Source organism: Mastigoproctus giganteus, chromosome 8 (genome assembly GCF_048544385.1).
Source record: "Mastigoproctus giganteus isolate SK-2022 chromosome 8, ASM4854438v1, whole genome shotgun sequence".
In the NCBI taxonomy this organism is placed as follows: Eukaryota; Metazoa; Arthropoda; class Arachnida; order Uropygi; family Thelyphonidae; genus Mastigoproctus; species Mastigoproctus giganteus.
Genome location: NC_143582.1, coordinates 197,166,266 through 197,191,020, shown reverse-complemented (window position 1 = coordinate 197,191,020; position 24,755 = coordinate 197,166,266). Strand labels below are relative to the sequence as shown.

Genomic DNA, 24,755 nt, shown 5'->3' with positions numbered 1-24,755 from the left:
TTACGTACATCAGTGTAAAAGTAATATTATGACTTCTTGAGATTTTTTTCTTGAATTCTCTTACCTGAAGATGCATAAAATTGCGTAAATAAATTTTCCTATCGATTTTTAGAAGAAAAATATCACTGGAGATTTAGAAGAAGAGAACTTCAGACAGTGACGAACGAAGTCGCATAAAAGTAAGCTAACAAAGGCTGTTTTACGCTTCCATGCGCGCACGTGCACATACATATAAATGTGATGATGCACACCCAAGCCTATGAAGTACGTATTAAATCTCTGGAGGCCAACTGAAAGGAGTTGTTAGTTTTATCTTCAGAGCAAGAATGCTTCTTTTATTAGTTGCCTTCAAACATGCAGAGCAATTATTTTTGCTCTCTATCTAACCGACTAAATTCTATATATCTTCGCACCTCGAGAAAACTGATTTATGTATTTTATTTAATTTTTATGTTTTGTAGCTCTTAAACATTCGTTCTTTTCATAATTAAAGAAAACTTTCCATACGTTCAGTTAAATAAATATTAAAATATGTCACACTGTCGTTTCAGCACTGACTCTTAAAGTTATAAAATATATATTTATCAAATTTAATTTAAATAGTTATATTTACACATATTTATTAGTTAAAAGATATATAACTGCTCATAAAAACAAGTGACAAAATAAATACAACACCAATCATGAAATTATCGTACTGCCATCTACCGGCAAGAAATCAAAATAACCTTACAGTATATTTTAATTTTTTTTTTAATTTATTTTAATGTGTAAAATGGATTATAAAAGTATATAATGGTTTAATTTTTATGTTTATATAATATATAAAATATATTATTCAATTACATACGCTTATGGAACAATAATATAACAGTTTGGATATAATAACGTGTAATAATAAGTTCCCTTTGTATTTGGCATACCTTTTTATTATTTAAAAAAAACAATAATTCGCTTACAAACTTACAGAATACTTTTAAGGTATTAAAATTATTAATATCGTAATCGACACTTCAAACAAAGAGAATTTCCTACCTGTTTTGCCTACTTCTTCAGCTCCCATTACAACTATGCTATACGTATCTGTCCTGGGCGCACGGGCGCTGGAAACACCTAATTTTAAGAACTCTAGTTTTCCTCTTCCAGATTTCTTCGTTTCCATTTATTATTAGATTTATTAATTATCGTTTCCGGGCTTTCTCCAGGTGTGAATATCTTGGCAGACGCTACCGGAAACAGGAAGCTGAAAAATTAGAAAGTTTGAACTTATTAACACCTCTTCCATTGTATTTCTTACTTATCTTTTTGCATTTGAATAATTAGTAATAATAATAATTATTATTATTAACCCTGACATCAGAAAATGAATGCTGCATCCTATGAAGTGTAGGCTGATCCTCAAAGAGAGTAACGTAGTCCTTTTTGATTGTAAAATTTGCCTTAAGTGATCCTATCGATGAAACAGCTGTTATCCTCGAGAATATAGGATAACAGCTGTCATCCTGTGTTCTTGAGAATAACACCTCTAATTCCTCTCTGACTCTAAAAAATCCAGATTTGTAGCCAATGCTGGATATTCACCAAGAGTTTTTTCTCTCTGTCACTTACACAATGAAAACGTTTTGAGCCTGGTCGTTTTTTTTTCAGATGAGCCAACATGTGGAAATCTGTTGCCTGGTCTGATGAATCCGTTTCCAACTGTATCGTGCTGATGGGTGTATTCGCATTTGGAGAAAGCAACAGGAGGCCATGGCACTTGGATGCACTGTTGCTATTCAGGAGACTGAAGGCGGTGGTGTTTTATGGTCTGGGGCCTATGATCACCATTAATAAACTGCACAATGGGAACGCCTACCTTTCTATCGACGACGATCAAGTAAATCCCTTCATGATGATAGTGTATCCAGCCTCTCATGATCCTCCAAGTTAGCCGATCTCAACCCAGTTGAGTATGCTTGTAACTTTAAAAGGACATTCGATGTTACGACCATCCACCTGACAATGTTCGGGCATTATTGGACACAGATACTCTACCAACGCCTTGTGGAGTTCATGCCAAGTAGTGTATTAGGGCAAAAGATAGCCCCAAGAGGTATTAAGTAGATGTTGGTAATGCAAAGCCAACTCAGTGTTTTATTATTAATTGTCAATTGTCAAAAATATTATTAATTTTATTAATTGTCGCACTGTATATACAGTGCGACAATTAATTCTCTGCGAGTAAGGTTTATCGCAAAAATTTGGAAGGCCTCACCTCTTCTGAAAGAGAAACAGCACCGTATTTAGCAGTCACAGACTTGAACCCTGGTCTCTCAAACTCGATCAGATCTTTCCTTGGATGTTTGGTTTATCAAACTTTGTGGTCCACACCTTCTAAGCCGTTCTTCACATGCTCATAAATTTGTACGCTCACTAATTTGCCTCCCTTCTCTGAACTCCCCTACCCCTCCAGAAATTCTGTCCTTTATTAGGTGAGACTTCACGTTCTGTACGTGGACTTTGCTTACAGTCCCGAAAATTGTATGGACTTTTAACGAGTTTACTCTGATATAGCATGTAATCGTTCTGATAAATTTATAATTTATCATTAAAAAGATATTTGCAGGAATATTTTGTCTTTTAATCCGTTTTTTGCAGCCCACAGGATTTAAAAAGCAGCCTTTTTAATTCTTACAACAGAACAAGCATGGCTCTGCAACGAGTTTCCCTAGTGGTGCACTACTTTGAAACAGATGGCCTCGCTAAAATTGGCCATTTATTTAAAAGACGAGACACCATCATGACAGCTTTTATTTGGACTACCTGGTCCCTCATCAGGTGAACCCTAGTGACTACAATCGGACAAAATAATCTTAAATTCAGTGTGAGCTACCGATATTTTCATTGGCTGCGATGTCAATATACATTTAAAAATATTTAATAATTTCTGAAGCGTAGAATCTTTGAAAAAAAGAGATAAGCATCCCCGAAGTCTTTATTCTATCTCTTTAGTGCTTCACACATGGTTGCTACCGGAAACCTAATCACAGAACCGTGCAGTTCAAAGTACAGCTGACCAACAGTGGTTGCCTGCGGGATTAATTAAAAATACCGTAGCATCCTCTTGAACTTTTACTTACACTTGAGTAAGTTAAATGCAGTTTCTGAAATATGTGTGATCTGTTTTATTTCATTATGTAATAAAAAGAAGCGATTTATTCTCTAGTGTTTGTTAATATTTCAAAAATATTCGTTCGAAGTATTTATTTCTTTAATTGGGTTGGGTTGTGTAGATTGATTGATGTAGTGTTCTGGGGACATCGGCGACTTAGACCCTTGCTTGTGACCAACTATCTCAGTCACGTTGTGAAAAAAAGTCCATAAAAATTACTCACGCCATCGACAGAATTCGAACTGAGGGTTTTAGGTAGGAAACCACCCTACTAGGAGGGCTCTCTTAGTGTATATATTCTTATTTAATCGGACATAGGAGATGAGGAGAACGAATCTTGTTCACTCTACCTGGTACTACACTTCCTGGCCACCTTTTTAGGACAATGCAAGTTTCAGCTACATGCAGCCGGGTACAGGTAGATCCAACTAACGCCAAAATCAGTTTATAGGCATTGGAGAATGTACAAGGTCTCAAGGACTTCCAAAGGACATTGGCTGTCAGCTTCAAAAGGAGTGCGACATTCCACAAGGCCAATTATGTGAGGAAGACTTCAAGCCAAAGAGTGGATGATTGAGATCCAACGATTGGATCTCAATCAGTCTGGAAAGGAGGGTTCATTAGTACATATATAGTCTGTTGTCTAGCGGCACCGGGGATTTTCCCTACAAACCACGAAGTATGTTTTGTGACTCAGTACAAACTCTGTAAATGTCAGAGACAGTGTAATGTGAGGGTTGTTGGTCTGTTGTTCCTCTGGAATTTAGCCGCCTAGTGAGCCCTGGCGTTTCTGTCCACCACCTTGTAGAGGCAGCTGAGTACAGTAGAAGAAACACTCTGCGGGGCGTCCCTGGACTGTGCCTGGGTTTGCCAGGGAGGGCACAAAACTTGCTAAAGTAGTTAAATGTACAGTAGTTAACCAGAGTTTTAATGTTTACAAAATATAGGTCTCGACCCACTGTTGGACAAGGTTCCAGATTTATGCATTTATCTTTATATGGATGTTGTAGGACAGCGAACAGCAGCTTGCACATTAGAAGATATTTGAGAAGTCAAACAGTCGGGGAAAGATATAACACCTACCACTTTATAAAAATACTATTTTCGAGGGGGGAGAGGGAGATAGAAATCCAGAAAGTGGATTTTTATGCGGTAAGAAACACTAAATTGTAAATATGCACACTAATAATGTATAATAACTGAACGTCCAAAGAAAGATCTGCACGGATGTTCTTGCTAATGTATTTCTAAGAAACATCCAGCGCATCCTTTTGTATATTAATCTTAGATATGGAGAGATAAAAATGTAAGTTATTTTTCGTATTCAATGGATAACGTACATTTTCTTTTCAAAATACTATTTTAAACTATAACCAGGATGGTTAAATAAGCAAATATTGCACGCTGTTTACAGTTTCTTTAAACAATAATTGAAAAACAACGGGAAAGACACAAAAAACACTTTAAATAAAAGTTAAACAGTTCCATCATACCTGTTACGTTGCGTTACCCAGAGCTGGTTTCTTACAAGCAACTTAGCAAAATATCCTCAGAATGAGTGAAGCATCTCTTTGCACGCAACACTTCAAAGCACGTGACGCTCGTCCGCCTGGAAAAGAAAAAAAAAAAAAAGAGGGGAGGACGCTTGCTTTTAACTTAGAACAGTCGCGCGATGAGCCGAGGGAGACTGAAGCCTTCGGCAATGATACCTTGGAGCAATGAGTTAAGTCTATTGTTTCCTCCACAAGATGTTTAACTTTCAGCGCTTTTCATTTGGACTCTTTTCTAAGAACTTTTTCTGGTGTCCAAGATTGTGAACGCATTAAGAACACCATCAGAATAATGCGATGACTAAATTATTTGTGGCTAAGATTCGGGGAACGTTATAATGAAATTTTGAAAAGAGCAGAAAAAGTCCACGAGCTCTCCTTAAAGTAAAACTCTCTGTGAGGAGGAGCTAGAAAGAGATAAACACGAAAGTATAATATTAGCCACCAAAACTGCTCTTTCCGCAAACTATTGCAGAACCTGAAAATAGTTGCTGCCATCCAAAAATATATATTTAGAACCACGCGAATACTCTACACAAATTATGATCTACTTGTTCTGTTTAAACAGTGAGGATCTATGAGAGGTTCTGGACGCTATTTATACTATACAAGAGGGAGGAGGAGCGGCTAAGTATTTTTTAAAGCAAAAATACTTGAAGATTTGAGCGATACAAAATCGAAACTTGCAAGTGGTGGGTTGCTCTCTTTATATAGGGTGTTGGAGGGAGTTCGACACGCTACTACTGTTTCCATTTTAATCCGAATACTTGATACTATTGTGCTGCTGACAGGGTGTGTTCTATCTTTAACTGTTTCCAATGCATTTAAGTCTTTTCGCTGTTCAATCTGTAGGTCCGACATGGTCCATGTTTCAGGATCCATTCCACTTCGATTTCTCCCCAATTCCTCGCATCTGGAGCAATATATATTAGTTTTGGATATGAAGCATTACTCGGTGTGCATTACTCATAGGTCAGTGTGTCTGGGCAAAAAAAACTTCGAGTTTCTGGGAAGGGGAAACTATGCCCTAAACCCATTAACTGGGCCACAGTTTTAAAAAGCTAGTAAAAGTTTTTCTCGTCACTGATGGGTTTCGAACCGACGGGTTTGCTGCACAAATCCAACCTCATCCCGTGAAATTTTACTTATGTAAAATTTCATTGCGTACTTCATGTTTTTTCCTTTCCAGGACAACAAAAAATTCTAAACATCGATTGAATAAAATATCAAAAGACGATTAAAAATATATCAAAAATCTAAACTTCAAAATTGAAATATAATAATTTATTCTGGCCTCTCAATCTAATATGCTCGGCCTTTTTCTGCCCAATGTGGGCCCTCCCAAAAGGTCTTTTGGAGGGCCTTTCGTGATTATTTTTTTGTTTTAAAGCATCTAATTGCAACGTTTCTTTCCCGAACTACAAACATTCTAATATTAGTACGAGGAGCGTTCAATAAATTATCTATCTAAGATACTTCCGTAGTTATATTTCAATGATTCATGATTTATCGTGTTCCTACATATCTCAACTTGAATCGTACTAATTTTGGTCCCACTATGCCTTCAGGTTGTGCTGCTGTAACAGAAAGAAGGAAGACATCTGTATCAAATTATGGCTGAAATTGGAGAATCGTTCAGTCATCAAGTTTCTCACCAAAGAAGGAAATGGGCCAAAAACTATTCATGAAAGGCTGTGTATGGTAACAGGGCACCTTCGAAGAGTCCATCGAAGATGATCCACGTCCAGGAAGGTCTGTGACAGCGACCACTCCAGAAATGTTCCAAGCTTTAGAAATCCTTGTGATGAATGACAGACGTTTAAAGGTGTCTAAAGTCTCTAGGGAACAGTTATAACCATCCTTCATGAAGACTTGCGGGTTAACTAAGGTCAGTGTAAGTGGGTCCCCAGATTTCCGACCCCAGTGCAGAAGCAATTCAGAGTACGGTGTTGTGAGGATAATTTAGAGCTTTATGGAAGGGATCCTGAAACTTTCATCCCTAGAATTGTTACCGGTGATGAAACATGGGTTCATCACTGGGATACTGAGACCAAGCAAGGATCAATGCAATGGAAACACAAGTGTTCTCCAAAACCTAAAATATTTCGGACACAACCTTCAGCTGGCAAGATTATGGACACCATTTTTTGGGATGCTGAGGGAATTTCGTACATTCACTATTTGGAACACAAGCAGACAGTCACCGGGGAGTCATATGCATCCATACGGTACAACCTAAGGGATATTATAAAGGAAAAACGCGACAACGCACCAGTGCACAGGTCACATGCTGTTGCTGCTGCTCTGAGAGACTGTGACTTTACAGAACTTACCCATGCACCTTACAGTTCAGATCTGGCCCCATTAACTATTTCCTGCTTCGACACCTCAAGAAAATCGTACATGGACGTCGCTTTGCTGATGATAATGAACCAAAGTCTGCTGTTTCTGCGTTCTTTGATGGACAGGACGAAGAATTTTCAAAATGGAACAAGTTAATTGAAGTTCAGGGGAATTACAGTGAAAAATAAAACAGATTTTTTCCTCCATCTCATTTCCTTTACTGTTTGGAATTAAACAAAAATTAAAACTCTATCGACTTCTACTCTGAGTAATACTTAGGTATCATTCACTCGTTTGAAAAGAGTCAAACAATATGACATTATCGGAGTGTGGACAGATGATCGCCAAGTCCTTGAAGCGACGTATTAAAAGCGGTGCATATCGCATGGGAAACAGCTATGAAAGTGAACACCACGGACATATGGTAATCACATGACCGTTCTGTTATTCAACATCTGGCTCCTATTGCTTACAAATACGCTCTCACGTGATGACAGACACTCCCCTTTCTACGGTTCTTTTAATCTAAATGTAAACTTGGGCAGTCGACATAAGCACTCAATTCACCCGTTAATGAAATAACAAAAACAGTTTTATCTCGAAATACGCTAAAACGCTTTTTAAACGGGGCGACGAAATCATCCCGACTTCCGGTGGTGTCCCTTAAAATAATACTCTTCCATTTATACACAATTTTAGTCCGAATACAACAGCGTTCTCTTTGAACTTTCCACTTTCATAGAGTGGTGACTTTCGCTCCGAAGAATCGAGAAATTGCGTTGCTCTTTGACAGACGCGTTCTTCCATTTTCAAAAAAGAAATATTTTAGCAGAGAGCCAAAGTGAAGTTCCCGGTCTCAACGTAGTCCACGTGACATTAAGAGGAATCGCGTCTCGTGCCACTTTTAAAATGTACAATTGTTGCCAGTCGCTGGCTCCGAAATAAAAACCATCGAACGCAGTTAGAAAGAGAACAAAAATTTCCCCTGAATCTTCGTTCCTTCATCTTTTCTTTTCTACTTTATCCTACCAATCTCCAGCGATTACTTTCGCTTCACGTACTAAAAGTCAGCACCTTTTAAAGCGAGATCACGGAGTGTTATTATCCATAGAGGAAATTTTAGATTGGTAGGTGCACTGTGCAGCCATTAATAACCGGCCACCCCACTGATAGATGACAGATTAAGAATCTATCAGATAAGACAGTGCACCATTGTGAATGCAAGATGGAAGTCTGTTAACTCTATTGAGTTATGAGGCTGCTCAGAGGATCTACCTGCCAAACTGTATCATCCCGACAAACTTGTTGGAGGTAGCGTGATGGTCTGGATTTGTTTTTCATAGTTTGGCCCGGAGCAATGTTTTGGACAAAATCATGAATGCTGACGTCTGTGTAAATTTATTAGGCAATAACGCGCTACCTATGTTGTAGCAGGACGTCTGGGAAGGCCTTGTCTGAGGACATGAGCTTAGAAAGTTGGACTGGCCAGCCCAGAGCCCTGACCTCTATCCTACAGAGAACCTTTCAAAGGAATTCGATCCACACGTGCATGTGAGGAGAGCCGCTTAGAAAATAGAGCTGAACTGGTCCCCTCTCTGAAGATTAAATGGAGTGAAATATCGGAGGGCATTTGCAAAAAGTGGCTGAGAGTATTAATGAGAGTTCCTTCATTAATAAAGGAAGACAGATTGGTTAAGTAGCGGCCATTTCTGTGGTTATCTCGAGATTGGGATGGAGTTTGGCATTGACCCACTTCAGTAGCCAATACTCAGTAATGTAAGTCTCTTCATGTTAGAGAGGACCGTTGAGGCCCAAATTTCAGAACCACGAAGAACTGCTATATAGACTGAAGATTGTGGATTGAGGGATCCCAAACATGAAGCCGTTGCTTCTTGGCTCCCATCGATGTGGCTGATGAACGTTTTGGCATCGAAAGCCACACCGAGTTCAGTGTGGGCTGGGACATCACATCCGGAATGCTTATTCCTCTAAGGGAGACAGTTACTTGTGAAGAGTCGTATTTTAATTAAAATACCATTTGCGCAGATTTTAGTGTAATTTATTTGTAGGTTTAAGCAAGACAGGTTCGCTCCAAGGTCCTTGAGGGTTGTATTAGTGATACTCGTCACATGTAGAAGATTTTCTTATTGGGATTGTCTGCACAGCAGATTATACTATCTTTGGATGAGATCAGGGGTACCAGAAGTACAATTACTGCTGTGACCAGGACGCCTAACAAAACTTCTCCCTGAGAAACATTGCTGTGATTTTGTTAGACGGTCGCAAAACGGGTTTGGATTTTTATTCAAAAGACCACTCCTCTGTACTCTCTGCCATTGCGAACCATCTTCCGATAATAAAATATCTAAGCTCAGTCCCCCCCCCCTTGGTATTAAGTATTTCGCAACTGGAGATTGTTTTCATGTACCTCCCAGCATTCTAGATATTAATACCTCACCCGTGGAACACACCTGAATTTATCATTAAGAATAACATCTCTTAGATATGCCCAGCAACTTTGCCGACCAAATTATTTATCTGCTCATGCGCTGTGTTTGTAGAAATATTCCCATAATAAAATGCATTTCGGGAAGTTGGAATTCGTTCCACGAAGATGTCAACTTGGGTATTGAATTCTCTGTAGTAAACCGAAAACCGAATAAGAAATATGTCGAGTTTTCTTGGAATTACTGCCTCTCGAAAATGTTAAATATGTTAGGCACTTATGGAACATTAGAGCATTGTATTAATTTGAGAAGCAATGCTTGTGAAATCGCAAGGTCTCCTTCTGGAATTTAGACTCAAGGACGCATATTTGTATAGTAAACATCTTAGTGCAATGAGATACACTTTTTTTTTTCTATTTAAACTATTTAGCTGTGATGGCATTGTTGAGGCGTTGGTGGGGGTGGAAATATGATGTCATTCTCAAAAAAAGAGTGTGGCTCACATTTTCTGTTTTGCACTCAAAGCGAGTCACCAACAAAAAATACAAATGATGCAAAAAAGACCAGCACTCTGTTAATTCTTTGGATTGTAGATCACATACGTAAGCATGTGTGTAGTGGCGCCATCTGTTACTAATAATTAAAATTAAATCCACATTCTATATCTGTGTCAAAGTAATGCGCGGTGGACTTTCTCAGTCCCATCGAGGGATTAAGAGAAATTTTTCTTCTAATATGTAAAATACTAGAGAGTATTATACCATATAATTACTAAAATAAAACTGATTCATTCCTTTTAAAATAATCAACAATTACGCATCTAAAACGAAATTCTAGTATAATTATCCATGAATATTACAATCAAATTGGGATTAGTTTACACTAAATGTATCAGTCGCATAGAGAGAAGTCATTAAAAAAGAGTTGCCTCGGTTTTGAATTTCAAATAAACGTCTTTGCTTTTTCAGGAAAATATTTAGATAACCGGGTTCATCAGTCTAAATCTTAGTTTTCAAATTTTTCGCTTTTTTTACCACTTTGAAATAATTTCCCTTTTTTTTTTTACTTGTTAATACATTTTAGTAGTGTTTTTCAGTGTAGATAATATTTATACACTTTCTGCAAGAACACGAAGAAACTTTACATACATTTATCTTCAGTTTTACACGCATAACGTAATAGAATAGTCCTAGCCCAATATAATTTAATAATAAAAATTTTATTTTATTTTTTTAATCTAACTAATATTGAATTTTAATTAATTAGATTATTTATTTATATTATAACATAAGTCTAATTTTTTATTCATTTATTAGTCATATTAATTAATAATTTCATTTTATTAAAATAATTCTAAATTGCTTTATCTTCATGCCACATCGACAGGAGTGTTGACTACAGTTGCAACATGGTACACTAGATGGCAGTAGTGTATACAATGATATTTGGAAGTGGTAGATGTCTGAATAACTTTATTAATTTTTGTTATTTAGGGAAAAAATATTTTGAATGAAATGGTAAAAAAATAAGGAAATAAAAGAAATGCTATTTCTCTAATTAAAAATATGAATTGAATTATGTATTCAAAATAAAAGTTTTACTGTTAGATTTACACTTCTGTTGTTCTGTCAGAAATTATTTTAAATGTATAATATACGATGGCTGTTCAATAAAGAATTATCATAGATTTTCATGAACAACCGTACTGCCTGCTATTTCTAGCTGAACTGCGGAATTTAAGACCAAACTAAGACTTGTTTGTGCACGCTGGGTTCCAAGACTACTCACACCTGAGCAATAGCAAGTTCTCATTGAGGTTTGTTAAGAACTGCAACGGATGGTTACAGAAGATGGTGAGGTTCTACACAAGGTCATGACAGCGAATGACACATGGCTTCATCATTTCGATCCAGAAAGTTAACCATCTTAACCATCCCTTTACCCATATTAGCAAGTTACTAATGTGGGTAAAGGGATGGTTAAGTGGTGGAACACAAAGAGTGATTATAAATGACCACTGCTCTTTATGGACTAATATGATGGGTGTGGTACCACAGGGATTAGTGATGGGCCCTTACTGTTTCCAATATTTATTAATGATACTGATATAGTATCTCAAGCTTGGGTAGCGACAAACTCAAGGGTTTTTTAAAGAAAATGAGCTGGGGGTAATTGCATAATCTGACATGAAACTTTTTGAGCAGTGCGAACAGGCTGCTAGTGCGAACAGACTGATAGAACCCATTGGGTTCTATCAGTCTGTTCGCACTAGCAGACCTGCTGGCAAAGTTCCTGTACATCACTGATAGAACCCATTGGGTTCTATCAGTGATGTACAGGAACTTTGCCAGCAGGTTCCATTATATGAGGAAGCGGTTAAGCCAGGTCGTGAATACTACGTACAGGTTTGGAAATCTCCTTTTAGGAAGAATACAGATCTATTGGACAGGGTATAGAGATGAATAGCAAAATTAGTTGAGAGCATAAAGAGGATGTTCTTAACCAAGAGAGCTAGTGACCAGTACAAAGTAACTGAAAATAAGATACAAAAAAGACATCCAGGAGACCCTTTAATGAGTCATGCCTAAACCCTTATGTGGATGTCTAGCAAGAAATAACCCACTGTGTATTCTCACTTGATCCGAGGAACCAGTGGTATTCACCTTGCATTTCTAGAACTCTCCTACCTAAATCCAATTTATCCAATTCTTTATATTTATGTAAATATCAAATAACAATTAAATTAAATAAATCTGATTTGCAGTTCCATTGGAAGGATATCTTTGCTTGGAAAGAAATCTTCGACCAACTGAGTCCTATTTGGAAGAGGATGAACATGAAGGAAGTTAAATTTCACGAAAAGAATTACGAAATTCATAAAAAAAAAAAAAAAAAAAAAATAGTGTACCCTAACTTTTGGACATAGGTGTATACTGAAGTTCAATATCTTATGTAATATTCTATGCGCAATACTGTCTAACAGATCTTTGCAAATAATTACTCTATCTAATATCCGGTACTCACATTATTTTACATATTATTAATTATTAATTATTCATATATTTGATGTAATAAATGGCAGCCATATATATTTTTTAATTTTTGCAATAATTATTTATCAGTCGAAGTTTCATTGAGTTGTTAAATCCTCACCACAGATGGCGCCAGCGTCCTGCTGTTTTTATTGGTTGTTCATTATGCTAAATTTGACAAATTTGACCACACATAAGTACAGTTAGCACTGCTGGCAGGCTACTCAAGTGTAGGACAGCTCTTCTAAGATTTACTCTAATTAAGTGGCATGAACCTTGCAAATTCATTAACCCTGTCAAAGCAAGCAATATACTCTTAATATTTTACTTTCTGTTTAAGAAATAACTCGACTCGAAATGCTTAAATTCATCACTTAAAATATACACCTTTTTCTCACGTTAATATTTCTAACATCGAGCATGTGACATTAAAACAGTTCATTTTTCAGAGATCTATGCTTTCTTATAGAGAATTTTCTTATAAATAATAAAGACAGTTAACTTATTTACATCTGTAAGCCATTTATAATGACTGTCTTTTCCTTTCATCTATTTGCAGCCAGCAGGATTTAAACTGCATGGATAATGCAATGGTCTTAATTCTCACAGAAAAAAATGTCTTTGCAACGAGTTGTTTTGATATTGCGCTATTTTCATCTTATAGCTTTAGCTATATTACAACTTTGAAAACTTTTTCGTATACCCCAAGGCAGCTCACATAAAACAACTTTATGACTACTTTCTGCGCATTGTTACTGGAGATATCTAATGAGGAACCAGGTAGTCCTCAATCAGGCTGTCATGGCTGTTTCATCTTTTAAGAAAACAACCAAATTAATCTTTATAATAAAAATGTTCTGCAAATATTGCTTTAGTGCTTTCCAGTGTATAGCATTTGAAACTGTATTCAAAACGAGCATACAATGGGAAGATTTCATGAGTAAATACGGTAATAAATCGATATATCTTTGATCAGTGGAATATTCGCACTCGTAAGGGACAGCTTTTCTTCTGATTGCAATCTCTTTGGATACTATGATGCAGTACCAAAGGAAATGGATTTTATTATTATTGTAATTAGCCATATGGTGCAATTTGATATCATATACTTCGATTTCAGGGAACCTTTTGATGCTGCTACATATAAAAAAGTGCCATAGAAATTGGAGAAGTAGGACGTTAAGGGCAAGTTACTGCTATGAATAATACAGAGTAAAAGCGTAAAAAGTTAATTTTTACTGTTTTGAGCAGTCTGTTTCTTCTGTGGGAGTACAGTGGAGTAGGTAAGACATTCAGGAGAGTGTTTCCAGATGAGGTCTTGTCAGCTACTGTATGGAGGTTCTTAGTGCTGTTTATTTTTTCCTACATCTGTATCTGCAGGTAGCAGTTCTCGAGAACTTCTTTTCTGTGCAGTGTTTATCAGGGTTGATTTTTAGGGCATTAAACAGCTTTAGAGTGTTTGCTGGAAAGAATCTTCCAGACTATCCAACTGCGTAAATGCGGACTTGAGTTGCTGTTCCTTATCTGCAACTCGTCTTTGTTTTTCTCCGGGTGTTACTATCCACTCTCGGGCTTTCGGTGAATCCAGCCGTCCCGTTAAGATCTGAGCAAGTGTCATCATATTCTTTGTAGTGATCGTTTGTCTCCAAGGAGTGACTTCTAAATTGGAGTATAGTATACCTCTTGAGATGGTAAAAGGCTTAGCTGAAATTCTGTTCAGCCATCTCAAGAGCCAGTATTCTATTCCTAGAAAAGCCTTGATAGTGCTTTCGGGAGCTGAAGACCAGATTTGTGACGCAAATAGAGGAACAGGGATGACACATCTCTGAATCATTAAATTGGGGTTTCTAATACCGGTTAGCTCCTGCCTGGTTGTCCATAGCGCCGCGTATGTTTAGGCCGCATCGAGAACTTAAATATTTTTAATAACTGTCATTTTCTTTCGTCGATCGATAATAATAAAAATAAAAAACGGTGGGATGGCCCAGTGGTTATGACACTGGGCTTCCAGACTGATGAACCCAAGTTCGGGTCCCGCTTTGGCTGAAGGAAACGCTTCTTAATACCACCGAGCAATCACTTTTAAGTTATCTCTCCTTCCGAATACTACAGGTTCTCCTCCTCCAAAAGATCTTAGAAGATTTTCTATCAAAACCATCAAATGGCCTTTATTTATGTTTTCAATTCACCAGGATTTTAACGTTGACACTCGCCGGTCTTTGAACCACTTCAATGGAGGTTCTTAGTGCTGTTTTTTTATGCCTGTACATAGAATATGCATTCTATGTACAGGCTGCCTTACTTCGTGCTACAGAACGCTCCGCTAAGAAGAAAATTAGCAAGCATACTACAGTTCCGTGGTGGACAGCTGAACTTTCCACTCTGCGCAAAAAAGTACACAAAGCACGCAGAGACTTTAAACGGAAAAGTTACTGGCCTGAACCAGAAGTCACCAGACTAAAAAATATCTATAAAGGCCAGCGGAACGATACATAAATACAATTGCAAAACGAAAACTTGCCTCCTGGCAACACTTAGTTCACTCAACAGGAAATTCTGATCCCTGGGTCTATTATATAAAATTAGCAAAAACAAGTATCACTCTCATGAAGTGTTCAACACTGTAGTGAACAAAAACACGGAAATCAATAACTGGAATGACTCAGTTAACGCCATCCTGGATGGCTTGCTTCCCCTGGACGATCTCACCACAGAAACTCCGGAACAAATATCTATCAGGAACAGCAACTCAACCTACCACTCCTCATATGAAACGGATCTCTTCACTCTTCCCGAGCTAAAGCTGGCCCTAAGCAAAATAAATATCCATAAATGTCCGGGTTTAGATCTTGTGGAAAATGCTGTAATTATCAAATTTGCCGAAATCTTTCCAGATATACTTCTATGTACAACAAATGTCTTACTAAGGGGAAATTTCCTAATCTCTGGAAGGTAGCTCTGATCAAAATTATTCACAAGCCGGACAAAAATAAATCAGATCCCAAAGCATACAGACCCATCTCTCTTTTGGAAAACTATTTGAAAGATTGTTAGCACCCAGAGTAGCAGATTTAATTGAAGGTCAAAACTTAATGTCTCCATCCCAATTTGGCTTCAAGAAGGGAAAATCCTGTGAAGACGCCTTGGTCTGTTTAGTTAACCACATATCAGCTTCGAGGGCTAAATATGAAATGGCCATATTCATTGTCTTCGAGGGAGCTTTCGATTCCCTCTGATGGAAGAGCGCTCTCAATCGTCTTACCAAAGCCAAGTGCTCTCAGCAACTGTTCCAAGTTATTCGAAGCTACTTCCAAAATAGACTCATCCAAGTAATCTCGAAACAGCAGTCTCTCTCAAGGACCGTCTCAAGAGGATGCCCCCAGGGATCAGTTCTGGGACCCCTCTTCTGGAACATAGTTTTGGACAGCTGGCTCACGCAAAAACCTGACAATATCTCTGCCTTCGCCTACGCCGATGATTTGGTTCTTCTAATTCCAGGTCGATCGCGTCTTCAACTAGAACAATTAGCCAATATAACTCTTTCTGAGCTAATCAAGTGGTCAAGTATACATAAACTGCGCATATCTGCCACAAAAACAAAACTGATGGTTTTTAAGGGCAAGTTAGATTCCAGAAGACCTCCAAATATAAAGATAGACGGAAAGCAAATCCCTTTTGTTCCTGAATTAAAACATCTTGGCATAATTTTAGATGACAGGTTAACCTTCTCCTCTCATATTAATCACCTCGCCTCGAAGATTAAGAAGTTCACTGCAGCAGTTATCCGAATTTCCAAATCGGACTGGGGACTAAATAGGAAGACTCTCTTATTATATTATACAGCAGTATTCGTACCAATAACAACATATGCTTCGGGAGTCTGGTTTCATAGAGCCGTCAGTGTTAAACTCCGTTCCAAGCTCATCTCCATTCAACGGATTATGCTGCTTGCCATGCTCCGGGCCTGCAAGACAGTGTCCTCTGCTGCTCTCCAGGTTCTTGCTGGAGTCTTACCACTAGACCTGCGTATAATCTTCAAAGGACTATGCTATCATCTAAAGAACAGAGTTCTCGGCGAGATTCTCGGCATCTCATGCAACTTAACTGCTAACATCAAAGACGAGAAACGGAGAATCTGGAATGAACTTATCAGTGTGTGGCAATCGCGATGGGATTCCAGTACTACTGGTCAAGTCACCCGCTCTTTTGTTCTGCAGTTACCTTCCCTCTCAACAAGAACGTCCGCCAATGGTTTTCTCCCAGCCTAACAACATCATATATACTTACTGAGCACGGCTCCATCAACTCCAAACTATTTCAATTTGGCTTGTCTGACACCAATCTCTGCTTGTGTGGTGCTGAGGAAACCTGGACGCACATTCTGTATCGCTGCAGACTGTACCACGATGACAGATCCACACTACAAGCTGCTGTCAGCAACTTCTCTGAAGGAAATGAGGTGGCGCTGACTGAAAATTCTCAATCGTTCTCAGCTCTACAACAATTCTGCTCTGCTGTTTTCACCAAAAGAAAGCAACTCTTCTCAAGTTTATCAACAACAAAGAACCAACCCAACACCTGCAATGTCTATCGATATTTCTTAAAACTGATATCGCCTGCCATCTACTATTTTTTTTCCGTTCTTTCTAGGACAGAAAAAGACTGCTGTCTTGTGGTTCCTGTGCCACAATTAATACTTCTGATTAGTTGCGTGATGTGATTTGCTGTGTGAACATGTTACATGTTCATTAAATTTATAACATTGTAATTAAGACGATTATATGTATATATCATTAATCACACTGGAAGACAGGTATAATAATAATAAAGAAGAAAAAAAAAACATCGCGAAAGTCGCTTCAGGAGACATACCTTCTCCAAGGCCGAATTAACGGCTGAGGAAGATCATCTGGTGTCACTGCGAATTAACGCTACCACTGGACTCAAGTCGAAGCTGACCAGGTCCACCTCCCTAGATGTTGAAGAGAAATAATAATCGTACTGCATCGAGTGTGGCGCAGGATAAAGTCACTCGCGTTCAGGCCTCAGGCAGAGGGTCGGGCGGAAAAGTCGGAGACAGTCTCCCGAGGAAAACAGCAGCGCTATTCCCCATATGGCTACTTCATCATCTTCATCTTTGTTTCTGTTCTATGGTGGCCCCAAGACTCTCGTCCAAATCCACCTAGAATTAAAATCAAACATGTACTCTATGAATATTACAGGTGGCATGAACATTACATTCAGGCCACCTCACCACCAGGAAGCAGTCCTACCTGGGTAGCTGCTTTCTGGTGGGCACCAGGCACATTTCCAACCTGGGTCTATTATGCGAATTGGCACCAATCCCGCACCCACCTGAAGTGCTATACGGGTGGGTGCCAACATCCAGCATCCATGCTATCCAAACCTGAGTGCCAGCAAAAAAAATAAAATAAAATAAATAAATAAATAAAAAATAAAATAAATAATAATAATAAATAAATAAATAAAATATACACAAACAACCTGTGGCCAATCCATTTATAGAAAAACACATTGCAATCCCGCATCAGTTTACTGTTGTTTATTATCATTTTTTATTGTTATTTTCATTGTTCATCATCATTTTTAATTTTTATTTTTATTTCCATTTTCATTAATATAATTTTATATAGGCCGTCCAGGCTAAAGCTAGTTTATTTTTACTAACTTCTTAGTTTGGTCCTTACACACCTAATTCCCTACAGATAGATACCGTTAAATAAAATTGACTAATATATAAGTAAAATAAAAATAAGTAAATAACAATAAAAAATTAAAATTAAATTAAAAAATGAAAATCATCCCCCTCCACAAGGCCAAATTAAGCAAGGAAAAAGAAAAAAAAAAAAAAAGTAAGCATTTATGAACTGTAAGCAACAGAAAAGAGAGTCCTCCTCTTCTTAAAAACTAATCTTGCAAAATTTTGTAAGGCCTGAAAGACTTTTTTGTTATGTAAACATACGTACTCTTGTCTTCTGTCAAGGTGTGGCACAACAAGCATTAACTCCCTCCTGTAGTCCTCATATATGGGGCAATCAAATAAAATATGATCCCACGATTCCGGCAGTGTGCATGTAAAATTAGGATCAGTTTCTAACCCAAAATAAAACAACTTTTGGTTCAAAGACCCTGTAATTAAATACGATGTCTCCATATTTGGATAAACCCATTTCTTATTTCTGACATTGTGATTAAACCGCACACTAGGAATATTTTATTGTCAAACTAATAGAGCAAGCTTATCTGCGAAAAGATCTAAACCTCCCAAACACTTCCTAGTTCATTTCACAAAGATACGTGGTCTCAATTCCAATCTCAACGATGTCCATTTCCACTTGCAGTCTTCCAAACCCCATATACTTTTTCTGACAGAATCTCAGATATCGGTTGATTCATCTACTGCTCATCTCAGATGCCCAAATTATTCGCTGTATGATTCCTTTCGCCTCAAAGGTGGTACTTGTGCATATCTCCGTTCTGATATTCCCTGTCAAAGACTTGGCAATTTGGAATCTCCTCTCTTTGATCTTCTCTGGCTTAAAATCTCTCTACCTCATTGTGTCAAATTCATCTGTTGTCTCTACCGTTCTCCCAACTCCACTAATCACTAGGAACTCTTTGACTTCCTCTCTTTGCAACTTGACTTTCTCCAGTCCAAATTTCCTAACAGTGAGGTAATTTTCCTTGGTGATTTTAATGTTCACAACTCCCGCTGGCTTCCATTTTCTAGTTACACTGACCCAGCTGGTGGAGATACTGAGGCTTTTGCAATTACTAATGACCTTGCACAGATTGTACATTTACCTACAAGAATACCGGACAATCCTAATCATACAGCCAATACGCTTGATCTTTTTCTCACAAACAACCCTTCTAAGTACACGGTTGAAGTGAGAACTCCTTTAGGCACTTCAGATCACAACTTGGTGATGGTCTCTTCTCCAATGGAGCTTTATCTCATGGCTACTCCCAACTTCGTGTTGTTTTCACATTACAAGAATGCAAAATGGGATGACCTGCGAGATTTCTTTTCTTCTTTTCCTTGGTCTGATTACTGTTTCAAAACTTCTGATGTCAGCGTTTGCTCAGATCATGTCAGTGAAATTATTCTTGCAGGAATGGAATCCTTTATTCCACCACTTTAAAATCTCGTCCTATTTGTTATTTGTTATTTGGTTTTTAGGAGCATTAGCAACTAAGGCCATATTGCTCAGGGATATGCGGTGGTCATTCCCTGACCTGTCCGCATCCTCCGTATTTGGTGGTGACGGGCTCGAACCCCGGTCTAATCAAGAAGCGTGTGCTACGCACTGCTGCTCCTTCCCACCTGGCTACGGAGGCGCCAATCTCGTCCTTTACCTACACTGCGCTGCCACTTTATTAGGTACACCCCTTCTGTGCACGCAAATGGCTTGTCCCAAAATGTTCAAGTCACGTGACCACAGCTGTGGATATAAATGCAGCAGAACAACCTTTATAGTATCAGTTAAGCGTACAAACCGTAGCAGGAATGGGGAAAAGGAGTGATCTAACGGACTTCGAACATGGTATGGTAGTAAGTTCAAGACGTGCTGGACAAAGCATCTCTGAAACGGCAGTTCTCCTGAACTTTTCACGCACCACAGTTTCAAGGGTGTATCGAGAATGGTGCAACGAACAGAAAACATCCTTTCAACAGTACTCCTCTGGAAGAAAATCGCTTGTTGATGAGAGAGGTCAGAGGAGGATGGCAAGAATTGTGCAAGCAAACAGACGGGCCACAATGTCGCACATCACGTCAGAATACAACCTTGGTGCGCAGAACAAAATATCGCAACGGACCACTAGTTGCACTTTGGCGCGAATGGGCTACAACAGCCGACGGACACATCGCATACCTTTGTTATCAATGAAGAACAAGAGAGCACGCCTCCTGTGGGCACAGCAACACCAGCACTAGACTATCGAGGATTCGAAAATAGTTGCTTGGTCTGACGAGTCGAAGTTCCTGGTGCATCATGTTGATGTAAGGCTCAGAATTTGGCGAAAACAACATGAATCCATGGACCCGTTATGTCTGACGACTACAGTGCAAGGCGGTGGGGGCAGTGTTATTGTGTGGGAAATGTTTTCTAGGCACACGTTGGGTCCATTGATACCCGTAGATTGACGTCTGAATGCCACATCGTAACTAAACATCGTTGCTGACAAAGTGCATTCGTTCATGTTGACAGTTATCCTCAGTCAGATGGTTAATTCCAGCAGGCTAATGCGTCGGTGCACAAATCCCGAATCACTATGGAATGGTTCCAGGAACATGACAATGACTTTTCTATGCTGCAGTGGCCCGCTCAGTGCACGAATCTCAATCCTATTGAACATCTTTGCGATGAGCTGGAAAGGGCTGTTCGCTACAGGCCTACACCTCCGCTGAATCTCAAGGAACTGCGTGACACTCATGTCTCCATGGTACTCTATTCCTGCACAACGTTTTCAGCATCTTTTTCAATCCATGCCTAGACGAATCCAGGCTGTTTTGAAGGTTAAAGGAGGCTCAACACGCTACTAGGTAGGTGTGTACCTAATAAAGTCGCAGCACAGTGTAAACCTTGGTTTTCCAATAAATGTGCTAAGGCTGCTCAAGAGAACGTTGCATATCGTAATTGGCTTGTTTCCAATTTTCTACAGTTTCTGGTGTTGATAACTTGGTCTTGGATGGCGAGTATGAATCCTTCAGTCTAGGTGAAGAGCGTCCCGCTCGCGTGCCATGCATTGGAAGCCATTTATCTATGTTGTCTTGATGGAGGTCATTAGTGTGACTACCATGGAGTGTCTTCTTTGCCCATCTTTCTAGCTTCGTTTCTTCTAGGCGGAGAGAGACTGTCTCCGGACAGTTACCTTGAAGGATATAAGCCCGCCTGATGCTTTCGCGTTGTTTTTATTTATTTATGTTATTATTATTGTAAAATATTACTATTATGTTGGTCAGAACTGTCTCCATCCCCAACTTGATGGAGACGCGTTCGCTTCCGCCAAAGCACTCAAACCCGGATCCATCAGTCTAGTAGTCCAGTGTCGTAGCCACTGGGCCATCGCGCCCCTTATTATTATTAGTAGTAGTATTAGCAGTTCTATTTAGTAGTTAGTCATATTACTATGAGTACCAACATTAAGGTCGAGACCAGGCCAATCCCCATCAGGAGAGGAATCTTTCAGGGAGATGCCCTGAGCCCACTGTGGTTTTGTCTACCACTCAATCCGGTATCAGCCATGCTCAGCAACAGAAAGTATGGATATAACGTCAAAGATAGAAGGAAAAACCTATATACCCTCTCCCACCTGATGTATATGGATGGCATTAAGCTCTACGTGACAATCGAGAAGCAACGCTCAGCAAATACACTATGAGATCTCAGGAAGGTCAACTATAATTAATCTTGCAACAGCCACACTGCACATCTTAGAAGTCTTTGAACAAAAACAGGAGCTGTCAGTTATATAGCTTGACATCCATTCTGCATTCGATACCATCTATATACCTCAACTCCTACATCTCTTAAAAAGTTATTTCAATTTCCATGGTGATGTTCTCTGGTTCCTAGAATCTTTCCTGTCCAAGACGATCCTTGTGCTAAAGATCGGAATGAAGGCCTTCATGCGTCATATAACTTCTGGTGTGCCTCAAGGAGGGGCCTTGTCCAGAGTTCTCTTCACGGCAATCATGGTGCCGTTTGTGGCCAACAAATGCAATTGGATCACTTATGCTGACGATGTCAAGCTTCTTACTATAATGTCGCCAGCCAAAACTACTCAGCAAATCAACAGGAAACTACAGGAGACGTTGACCACCTCAACGCCTTCAAACTCCAAATTAATCCTCTGAAATCGGCACAAATTATCACATTAGCATGAGTACCAATTATGTGAATACTTCTCACCAAAGGGTAGCCAACAATGTTGGAGTCAGCGCTCAATGGCTTATCAGGTCCAAGTGTTCAAAGGAACAAAGATGTGGGAGTCGTTTTCGACTCCAAGTTATCCTTCACCGAGCACTTTAACCTCATACATTCGAGGCAGGCTTCACTACGCTGGGTCGCCAAACTGCTCCACAACAACGATCCACTTGGTAAAAAAGGTACATAGTATCAAATCTATACCCGACAGTAGTATATGCTTCAGTGACATGGGCCTCGGTTGCCGAATCCAACCTTAAAAAGAATATTTGCTGCCTTATTCTGGCTGTTAAAATTGGCAAAAACCAAACTCCATCTTCCCCCAGCTCTCAGAACAACACAGTCAGCAGATGCCCTTTAACTGTGAAGGCTCCAATTAGCTGCTATTCAAGATAAAGTTAACCACCGGTAAACTTACAGAGCCAAATTTCTGAGATCTCTGCTATTGGCGCATTCCTTCCCCTTATCTCCAGTGTTCAGCAAAACTGCTAGTAGACCATAACTGGCTAATACTCACCGACTGATTCCTGCCAAAGCAAATGTTGCCCTCACTGCAAAGGATCGACGGTGACCTCAAGGAAGTGGTCAACAATATTCGTTGTATATTCGTTGTCCTCTAGATTCTTCCACAATTTCTAGTAGTCAGCATTATATTTGACTCGTCGAATGTCTGCTTTTGGCATGGGAATTAGAATCATTGTAGATCGTGATGGCATAAATGGATCTTCAAAACTCCAAACTCATAAACAAGTAAAACTATGTTTATGACCAGGACTTCCACGATGTTGAAATTCGATCCGTTGAAAATTATTGACGACGTAATATTGTCGAAATGGACTGAAACGCTTAGACTAAAGAAAAAGTTAAAATACAATCCACAAGTTTATTGAAATGAATTGCCCACGTTACACCATCTTCATTAACAAATGTAGCCTTTTCCATAAAATGAAGAGCTTCTGCTCGCTCGTCAGGAATAAAATTTAATTTGTTTAAAATTTTTAGGCCAAACGATTTCATTTCCACTCAAAGTTAAGAAGAACGTAGGTTTGCCCAATTGTCTGATCATCGCAAAAAGATCTCTTTTACGTTGTGTCAAGTAATAAGTTGAATTAGGAATAGATTTCAAAAACGCCAAATTGTCTTCAATGCAGTTATTCTCGAGATTGGATTTGTTCATTGGTGAGCTTAGTCTCCTTTCAGATGTATTTTAAAGCAACTGTTAACGAATCTCGAGTTCTTAGTCTCATTATTTCCATGGCCATATAAAGAAGATGACAAGGCGTCATCTCCACGCCAATCTGAACGACGAATTTCACTCAATGCCATCATAAACGGTGTAACTTTTAAATTATCTTTAAACTCTCGATATTGTCCAAGGTAATTTCTACGAAAGGACCATTCTTCGGCATATTGGTCAAAAAGCAAACTTCCTGGAACATTTCGTCCACCAGGAGCTACTCGTAAATATTTCTCATCGTCCCACAAAAGAGTTTGTTGATGAGCGACTAAACTTTCTTATTGCAATAGTCATTTAATCACGTTTAAGAGCATCACCGTGTTCCATGTCTTCGTCAAGGAATGCTCCTACACGTTAACGCAATAATCGTGCAAATGATTATTTGCAAATGATTGACCATCATTTGCAAATGATGGCAAATGATGGTCAATGATTGACCATCGAATTAACATTTATAATTTGGCCCAAAATTCCGTATTGGCCGAAACTATGACTTAGTCTTCTAATTTGCATGAATTGTATACGAGGAGAAATGAGCCCCTCTGTCCCTAAGTCCAATCGAGGCAGATGAGGTGGAACAGCAGGATAAATGAGACCTTCGAAAATGTTGGAACGTAATCATTTTTGAGAGATGTTCGACAAGTATTACAAGACTTCATAGTCGTTATGTCTGCAGTTGGAAATTCTAGAAGTAACGGGCCCCAATTGTATTTTTCAGAGTTTAATAAAATCTGCTTCTCAAAATCTTCAGAAGCAGATTTCGTTCTCTCTGTTTTTGAACTCGTTCCTTTTCGACACGAGAGGCTTCTTCGGTGGCTTCGAAACTTTTATTCTTGCGTAATATTACTACCCGCTGCTTGCTCTACCGAATCAATGTTAGTGACTGAGTTGGCATCATTAGCGCCATTTAGGAAGTGACGTCATTTCCGTAATAAAATTTCGTTACCAATCGGTTTTACTCCAGTGCCTCCATAAATGTTTTCACATCAAAACCTTTTCTCCTTTTTATGGGACAGTTTTCCGCCCCGTGTTGGGTACTGGT

The 24,755-nt window shown here is 38.8% G+C and overlaps 1 protein-coding gene across 1 annotated transcript in view; it reads right to left on the bottom strand.

Moving 5' to 3' along the window:
* The window catches only part of LOC150082150 (ras-related and estrogen-regulated growth inhibitor-like protein), a 48,358-nt gene extending 43,655 nt beyond the window's left edge, over positions 1-4,703 (bottom strand). The window contains exons 1-2 of the mRNA XM_090380012.1: positions 4,645-4,703; positions 1,036-1,243 (exon numbers count right to left, since the gene is read on the bottom strand). Of these exons, the coding sequence (XP_090236138.1) occupies positions 1,036-1,162 (127 nt within the window). The 5' untranslated portion in view covers positions 1,163-1,243; positions 4,645-4,703. The remainder of the gene's footprint in view (positions 1-1,035; positions 1,244-4,644) is intronic.
* Between the last annotated feature and the right edge of the window lie 20,052 nt (positions 4,704-24,755).